The 9,866-nt window shown below is 35.2% G+C and overlaps 1 protein-coding gene across 1 annotated transcript in view; it reads left to right on the top strand.

The window, feature by feature from the left end:
* The window catches only part of LOC116092176 (olfactory receptor 4S2-like), a 142,127-nt gene extending 133,806 nt beyond the window's left edge, over nucleotides 1–8,321 (top strand). Inside the window, exon 3 of the mRNA XM_031373524.1 lies at nucleotides 8,246–8,321. Within this exon, the coding sequence (XP_031229384.1) occupies nucleotides 8,246–8,321 (76 nt within the window). The remainder of the gene's footprint in view (nucleotides 1–8,245) is intronic.
* The last annotated feature ends 1,545 nt before the right edge of the window (nucleotides 8,322–9,866 follow it).

The raw sequence follows: 9,866 nt of genomic DNA, 5'->3' as shown, positions 1-9,866 counted from the left end.
AAATGGTAAGAAGACAGTAAGAAGAAGCTGACTAGCTGAGTGCACAAATCCCCCAGTGCAACAAGTAACGATGATCAAGTTACACCTATGTCTGCTCATGATGATAGTGTAATGCAGGGGTCTACAGATGGCCACATAGCGATCATAGGCCATGCCAGTGAGAATAAATATTTCAATCCCTCCAAATAAGTGAGTTGTGAAGAGCTGTATCATGCAGTTACTATAGGAAATGACTTTCCTTTCTGCCAGTAAGTCAGTTATTAATTTAGGGGTCACTGTGGATGTGTAACAGAGGTCAGAGAGTGAGAGATAGTTGAGGAAGAAATACATGGGTTGGTCAATGAGCTGAGTGCATGTGATAGAAACCATTATGAGAATATTGCCCATCCAAATAGCAATGTAGCAAAATAAAAAAAATACAAAACAGAGAATTTCAGTGTTCTTATTTTGGGAAAGTCCCAATAAAATAAAGACTGTGATATTACTGCTTTTATCCATAGTTCACTCCAGACAGAATACGCAAATCACCTGAAATGACATAATTGAGTTTATGTTTAGAAATAACTTCTAATAGTTTTTTATATACTAACTAGGCTTAATCTGCTTCAGCCAAATAATTCAGATAATAGAAATCTGGTATTTATTTATAATATTTTTCAGGATCCTATGAAAATATCACATCTGTTTTCAAATGAATCTTAAATTAAATTAAGATTTCTGAGCCAGCAGTGGTGGTGCATACCTTTAATCCTAGCACTTGGGAGGCAGAGGCAAAGGCAGGCAGATTTCTGAGTTTGAGGCCAGCCTGGTCTACAGAGTGATTTCTAGGACAGCAAGGGCTATACAGAGAAAGCCTGTCTCAAAAAACAACAACAACAAAAATAAATTCAATTAAATTAAGATTTCTGATCTATAACTGTCCAATGCCATCCTTATCTAAATATTTATACTTTCTAGACACTGAAAATTCCATATAATTCCAGATAACATAAAAGCAGTTTCAATGCAGGCTATGTTCTTTTTATTCTTCTATAATGTGCCTTTACAACAACTTTATGTGACTTTAAATAGAATATAAAATATGACCTGCTTTGATAATAGACTTGTAGAATTGATAGACACTGAATATTACATATAATTCCAGATAACATGAAAGCAGTTTCAATGCAGGCTATGTTCTTTTTATTCTTCTATAATGTGCCTTTACAACAACTTTATGTGATTTTAAGTAGAATATAAAATATGACCTGCTTTGATAATAGACTTGTAGAATTGATATAATAATACTGTGAATGTATCATACATTCTAGAGTCATTAATGTAGTTATTGTTATTTAAGTCTGAGGAAGATCAAGTTAATATACTTAATTCTGAAAATATGATAATATTTGGGAATGTTAAAATATTTTAAGGCTAGCATCTTCCTTCCCAATTGTCTTGCTTCACAAAGAGTGATTTTATTTTTAATACATAGAAAATGTATGACTCCTTTCTCTAACTCCTCCATTGGGGACCCCTTGCTCAGTCCAATTTATCCAATAAAAAGAAAAAAGACAGAAAACAAAAATGTATGAGTCGCATGGTTCTCATTATCAATCAATCAAAGTCATAAAACTTGAAAGATTAGGCTATAAGAACTAAGGAAATTGTATTTGGCAGTGACCAGACCTTATCTTAGGCTGCTAGAATTTTGGACAAGGATGAATCATTAAATTTGCATGTATAATTTTTAATACTTCTAAATGAAACATCTTAAAATTACCAAATAGTCTCACAATGTTCCCTTTAGTCTATACTTCAGCTCTGATTTCACATTCAGATTTTCAAGTTAATTTCCCTATATTTGACATATTATTAATTAATACTGTAAACCACATGAAAAATAATTAACTTTCTTATTGAAAAAATAAGAACATGCCTTCCGTCTCCCAGTTGCTCCAAGATTATTGTCACCTTCCTACACATAAAACTCAATTCCTTTTCTCTCTCTTTAGTAAACAAATAGACAAACTAACAATAAAAAAGTAGAAGCACACAAAACAAAGAAACAAGATGCTTTTAAACATAAGGAAAAACCAAAGCACACATACACTAATAACACAAAATTAGAAACTGTAATATATGAACAAAAGACCAGTAAGACAAAAAAAAATGCCACCAAAGTAATCAATATGCGACAAAAAGTCTACAAAAGTACCATTAAGTCCTTGGTTTTTTTTTAATAATATTGAATTATAAAGTGAATTCTTTCATTCCATAGTAAAATTTCATAAATAAGACTAAAGGCTAGAATTTTTCATGGTAGATTCTAATCTTTCCTGAAAGCAGATAATAATAATAATAATAATAATAATAATAATAATAATAATAATAATAATTTGCCATTAAACAAGAAAATATATGTTTTAATTGTTTTTAAAATAGCTATCAAACTATCACACACAGCTGTTGCTTTGCACGAATTTACTAGGCAATTATTAGAATATACTAATGGGATCTTGAATTTCCTTGACTCAGAAAGCTAAAGTTGATGTCCAACTTTCTCCCAGGAACTTGGTTTCATTATTATATGAAAATGTTTATTTCTTTTTTTTGAAATTGTTTATTTCTTAATATTTTGAGATAAAATATAATACAAATATTTTTCCTTTCTCTTGCTTCACTTCAAGCCCTTCTATGTACTCCGCCTTGTTCTTTTTTAGTATCATAGCTTCCTTTTTAATTCTGATTTAACCTCTTCACATAAAGAACCTCTACTTTACTAGTGTTTGAAAAGATTACTGGTAAGAATTTAATTAATCTTTATAGTTTTGACATCTCTCAGGTTACACATGATAAATCAGTAACTGACTTCACATATGACCTTTGTGAATTCAAACTTACAAAATAATAATTCATTTGGTTATTTTTAAAGATTTTTTTAAAGTCAAAATAGAGAAAAGCACACACTTTATTGTTAGAGGTTTTTCTCAGTTTCAACTTTCATAATAGATAAAAAGAGACTTATTAAAATGTTTTAAATGACTGCTTTGTGATAGTGTTTGTGTATCACTTGAAAGGTAAATGAAATAGCTATAATCTTAACCTGAAAGATACACATGCATGGTAACACAACAAGCATATAGCTGACCATATCTTCTAAGCAGAGTTTTCTGACCCTAGATCCTGAATTTATCATCATCTCTTTATAAGTCCTATCCAAGGTCAAGAAAATGGTAGAGATAATTTGAGCATTAATTTTATCTTTTCCAAGTTTAAATTTTATATACATATTTGTATGCATCAAGTAGATATAATTGTTCTGAATTTCAATATTTGGTTCATAGTCATTTTAAGTAGAACACATTTAGTGTAAAATGAGATTATAAATTAATTTAAAGTCTATTCATGAGTTATAAACTGAATAAATTCTTAGATCTATAACCAGCTTTAGATAGTCACAGATGCATAGTTCTTACAAAGCTTGAGGCAGTAATATCACCTACCTCCTCAAGAATGATTAGTGATGCTACTTAAAAATGATTATTTATATTATATTCTCAGATACTTGTCATGTGATAAAAATAAGCGAGTGGCAGAAAATTGAGTCTGACTTCTAATACTGTCACTTCTTAAGATTAAGGAACTTATATTCTTAGTTCATAAAATGAAGGAGCTAGGATCAATGGTATATAAGAACTATCCATTGGACTGAGAACAGGGTCCCCAATGAAGGAGCTAGAGAAAGGACCCAAGAAGCTGAAGGGTTTGCAGTCCTTTAGGATGAACAACAATATGAACTAACTAGTACCCTCAGAGCTCCCAGGGACTAAACCACCAACCAAAGAGTACACATGGCAGGACTCAGGGCTCCAGCTGCATATGTAGCAGAGGATGGCCTAGCTGGTTAAGGATGGGAAGAAAGGACCTTGGTCTTGTGAAGGCTCTATGCCCCAGGGTAGTGGAATGCCAGGGTCACCTAGAGGATGGGTTGGTGAGCAGGGGGATGGGGGGAGGGAATAGGATTTTTTTTTCAGAGGAGAAACCAGGAAAGGTTATATCATTTGAAGTGTAAATAAAGAAAATATCTAATAAAAAAAAAAGAAAGAAAGAAAAAAAAAGAAAGTTCCACTAGTCCCCAGGAGATACTCTGAGACCTGCTAAGCTACTTGGAAGAAGCCTTTCTGGAGGAAGCTCAGACCAACTGAGCTTCTAGGAAAAGACACCAGCCTGCTGAGCTTTCTATGGCCTGTGCAGTAAGCTCCAGGTTTTCAGCTTTCATGAGCTGTCACCCATGCTAGGATGGGCTTTTGATGATGTAGCTGTCTTTGAGTCATTTCTGTTTTGTATACAACCCCTCTCCAATTCTCCTGTAAATAATACCAATGAAACTCATTGGTCTACCAAAAACAAAAACAAACAAACGAGCAAACAAACAAACAAACAAAAAAAAACAGAAACAAAAGAAGAAGAAAGCCCAGATAGATTTATAAAATAAAATAAAAGAATTTTTCCTATATATATTATTAACATAGGAGTAAAAGCTACTCTCAATATTAAATATTTAGAAATAATAGCTAAGAAATTGTTTATTCACACATGTCCTAAAATTATTTTAAATATTTTATTTTGATTTATGATCATGTCTGTCCCCTTCCCAAGGAATCAGTTACATAACTGCTAAAATTGTTTCCTTGCAATTTCTGACTTAAAAAGCCTTAGCACAAATTGTAATATTGATATTTCATTTTGTATTTCACAGAACTTATACATGAGAAAAAATTTAATAACTACCTGTCAGTTTTCAAACTGCCAAACTATAGATTATATGAAGCTGTCTATTGGAGAGAGAAAACATTTTAGATATAAGTACATTGTTTTTGCAAACAAATTTCATTATAACATCTATTGAATCGATTTATTTCTCAGCTCTTAAAACTCAACTCTTAAGCAAGATCTTTAGGCAGATATTATTTCTTAAAAGTAAATTTTAATTTCCTCTGAAGATAGAATTTAAGGAAAATTTATCATTTACATATGCTCAAGTTACCAACTTACCAGTTAGCAATATCCTTTGAGATCCAAGATATCAGAGGAGTTCTGCAACAGGATTCTAAATGTTCTGTAAGAATCCTGTTTCTCATTCCTAACAAAATTTTAGTGACTAAGAGTCTATTGCTGATTACAACAGTTGAGGTTCTTTTTCTTTTTGTAATATGGGAAGAGAACTATAGATATTACCATGCCGAGAACTAGCCTACATCAGTTCATGCAGAGCATTTTTATGATGTTCTCTTGGGAGGTGCTGTGTTTTCAAGTGTGTCTATGTGTTTACTTTTAGAATTCTGTAGGTGGAGCCCAGGCATTGCATGGTGCCAACTAGGTGCTTGGATACAGAGAAACGCCTTGGTACCTCCTGAGTGTCAATACTTTTCTTGGCAAGTATGAAGAAGAATAGATAGTGAATGCTAGAAATAATAGACTGATCAGACCTTGTGTAACTCATTTATTGACAGACTTTACTATAATTATCTAAAACAGATACACAGAAGATGCCTAAGTTTACAAATAATTATAAATATTTTTCATAAAAAGATTATTGTGTCCTCTACAACCTACTCTAATGTCCTTTTACTTGAAATAAACTCACATGTTATTTCCATTGTCTGTATCTCAAGAAGCTAACCTACAAAAAACCAAACAACCCAATCAAAAAAAAAAAAAAAAGGGCGGGGGTATTGAGCTAAACAGAGAATTCACAACAGAACTGTGCAAAGTCCTTAGTGGTCAGGGAAATGCAAATCAAAAGGACCCTGAAATTCCACCTTGTGCCAGTCAGAATGACTAAGATCAAAAACTCAATTGATACAGAGACAAAGTGTGGAGCAGAAACTGAAGGAAAGGCCATCCAGAGACTGTCCCATCTTGGGATCCATCCCATATACAGTTACCAAACCTAGACACTATTGTGAATGCCAACAAGTGCTTAGTGACAAGAGCCTGATATAGCTGTCTCCTGAGAGGCTCTGACAGTGCCTGACAAATACTGAAGTGGATGCTCACAGCCAACTATTGGACTGAGCACAGGGTCCCCAATGGAGGAGCTAGAGAAAGGACCCAAGGAGCTGAAGGTGCTTGCAGCCCCATAGGAGGAACAACAATATGAACCAACCGGTACCTACAGAGCTCTCAGGGACAAAACCAACAACCAAAGAGTACACATGGTGGCACCCATGACTCCAGCTTCATATGTAGAAGAGGATGACCTTGTTGGACATCAAAGAGAGGAGAGGCCTTTGGTCCTGTGAAGGCTTGATGCCCCAGTGAAGGAGAATGCCAGGACAGGGAAGTGCGAGTACATGGGTTAGTGAGCAGGGGAGGGGGGGATAGGTGGGTTTTAGGAGGGGAAACAAGGAAAGGGGATAACATTTGAAATGTAAATAAAGAAAATATCTAAAAAACATTTCCTTAAAAAATACTCATTTGGCAGCACATGTTGGCAAGGATATGGAGAAAGAGGAACACTCCTCCATTGTTGGTAGGATTGCAAACTGGTACAACTATCCTGGAAATCAAACTGGAGGTTTCTCCAAAAATTTTAAATGGATCTAACTGAAGACCCAGATATACTACTCTTGGGCCTATACCCAAAAGATGCCATGATACCACAAGACTACATTTTTCACTATGTTCATAGAGGCTTTATCTATAATAACCGGAAGCTGGAAACAACCGTTATGTCCCACAATAGAAGACTGGATACAGAAAATGTGGTTCATTACACAATGGAATATTATTCAGCTATTAAAAATGAGGACATCATGAGTTTTGCAGACAAATGTATGGAACTAGAAAATATCATCCTGAGTGAGGTAACCCAGACCCAAAAGGACATGCATGGTATATAAGCACTGATAAGTGGATATTAACCAAATACAGAATATCTAGGATACAATCCACAGAAGTCAAGAACAACCAGAAGGGCCCAAGTGAGGATGCTTCAATCCCACTTGAGAGGAAGAAGAAAGCAATCACAGGAGGCAGAGAGAGGGAAAGGAGGGTAAAAGGGGAACTTGATCAGGTATGGGGGCGGGAAGACAAGAAGAAATCCTGAGGGCCAGCAGAATGACTGCATATATTCAACTTCCTCCGAGGTGGACTTTGGGGGAACCCTCTAGAAAGTACAAGAGACATGGAGTGTGAGAGACTCTCAGGACTCTAGAGGAAATGCCCAACAGTGGGGAAAGGGAACTTAGAGTCTACCTAACACTAAACTTTTTAAGTGTTAAACGTTGTAACTTTTTAATTTTCTCTTTAAATGAATTTTTATTCATTTAAAGAAAAGAGTACTATTCAATTCAATGGATACATGATGCAAGTCCTTGGAAAGCAATTTTTTGGCTGCTGCTGAAGTCTTCCTGATGACTGTGATGGTTTATGATTAGCATCTGAAAGGTCTGCTTTATGCAACCAACATGAACCATCAGTATGTAACCTGTCAGTGGAAGTGTAATGGTTGGGACATTTTCTTCATGGAATCATAAAGATCCTGTTCATTATTGATTTACTTTTCTGTGTTCCAAATGTCATAGATTATTGCAGATAACCCTGGGGCTAATTGCATTTGATGCTAATTCCCTTCTCCCTGGAAGGGCTGAGAATAAGGAATGAGTAAGTACTCAGGTGATTCCTATAAACCTCCTTCCCACCTTAATTTGTAAAATAAAGGCTAGAGCCTATGGTTGGGCAGTTGAAAGGGAAGGTGGAGCTGAAAGTTGTTAAAAGAAGGGGGAGTGGGAGAGAGAGGGAGACAGAGGAGGAGGTAGAAAGAAAGGGGAGCTGAACACTTGGCCTGGAGAAACAGCAAGTTATAAGGGGTCTCATAGATGGGGAAGATGATAGTGTAGTGGTACATCTGCCCAATCTAGGTGCACAGCTTATATTCATATTAATTTAGTTGTGTTTTCATTGTTGGGGAATATTTGGTTTGGAGATTTATCGCAACAATAGATCACTTTATATTTGATTTTAACCCTTTATTTAATCTGGTCTGCACTGATACCCACATTCTGGGGTTTGTTTTTATCAACAGTCTATTAGCCTTTCTACTTCTGTTGTGCTCCTCCACAGTTATCCTGTGCTAAGAAATGCAGTGCAGAGGGGAGGCAAAAAACTGTCTCAAGCTGTGTCTTCCACATCACAGTGGTAACCTCATTCTTTGTGCCCTCTGTAATTGTGTATATGAGGCCTAAGCTAATTTACCCATTGAAAAGTTGATTGCTGCATTCTACACAATGATGACTAATAAGTTAAACCTTTCAATCTATACATTGAGAAAATAACAAATGGAAGATGCCATTAGAGAATTGTTCAATATAAAAATTCATCCAGAAGATAAATAAATATATTTGTATTCACATCACAAAGTGATTAGATATATATTTTAGAATTACTCCATATAGAGCGCTTACAGCATAAAGAATAAAACAACTGTCATTTATAATGTGAGCATAAAGGATGCAGAAATAGGAATGATGAAGAGGAGAAATCTAACCAGGTGAGACTATATTTATACCACTGTTATATACGTCCTCTCTAATAGTTATTTATTTGATTATTGCCCCTTAGTTTAGTATTGCTTCTTACAATGAGATGAGTCAGAAGTCTCTTTGGTTCAGAGTATTCCATTTTCTGATTCAATTCTCTTAATCATACGAACAATACCTTTCTCTGCCTCTACTACTCCTCCCCTCCCCATGACCTAAATCAACACTATTATTCTATACTCTACTATAAATATATATGTATATACTATACATATGTATATGTACATATGCACATATATATGTACATGTATGTTATATATATATGTATGTATGTATTCTATACTATACTTTACATAGTACACATACTATATATGTGGCTGGTCTCTCAGGGGAAAGGGATGCCTCTGCATGGGCCCTCTGAGGCTTCCCATTCCCACACACTCCACTAGAACATGTCTTAATAGCTATTTCTCTTTTTATGATCACAACAACTATCGAGTATGATAATAGCCTGAGAGCATGCCAATAGCATCCAATGAAAATGTAGGCTTGTCCTTCAGCAAGTCCAGGCTGTAATGACTCACTACTTGAGTTACTTTATAAACTGCTCCTAAATCTGTTGCCTTCATTCATTTTCTGATTTTTGTTTTAATCTTGCTTAGACACTCTTCACTTTTTTTTATTAGATATTTTCTTTATTTACATTTCCTGGTTTCCCCTCTTTAAAAAAAAGAAAAAAACCTATCCTCTCCCCCTCCCCCTGATCACCAACTCACCCTCCTCTGCTTGCTTACTGACTTTGGCATTCCCTTACATTGGGGCTTAGAACCTTCACAGGACCAAGGGCTTCTCCTCCCATTGATGACCAATTAGGGTATCCTCTGATTACTATTTCACAACAAACACAGCAGAATCCAATTAGCTGGTAATCTCTTCCATATGTTTGGCTTCCAGCTGTCCTTTAACCAATTGCTAAAGTACCTGTACTTTTTCTTTTGTTATGGGACAGTGCTCTTGCCATATAGGTTTGTTTGATAATCATTTTATTGGCAAGGCTGTTGAAATGTCAGCAGCCACCCACCCTTTTATAAATTTGGAAAATCAATCACCATGTTGTCTTGTTTTGGGATCATGGGCACAACTTGTGATTTTCTCAATCACCTGTATCAATACCTTTATGAGGGGCATTTACCACATCTCAAATAATCTCATTAGGTGCTCCTGGAATTGCAGGAATCTTAATATGCATACCCCATTGTTGTAAAAATGATCCCTTCTGCACAAATTTCTGGGTATGTCAGCCTCATAAGGTCTCACTTTCCCTGTGTTTCCCTTCTGGTC

This window comes from Mastomys coucha, unplaced genomic scaffold, assembly GCF_008632895.1.
Source record: "Mastomys coucha isolate ucsf_1 unplaced genomic scaffold, UCSF_Mcou_1 pScaffold15, whole genome shotgun sequence".
Taxonomy (NCBI): domain Eukaryota; kingdom Metazoa; phylum Chordata; class Mammalia; order Rodentia; family Muridae; genus Mastomys; species Mastomys coucha.
This window is presented reverse-complemented; position numbering and strand designations above follow the sequence as displayed.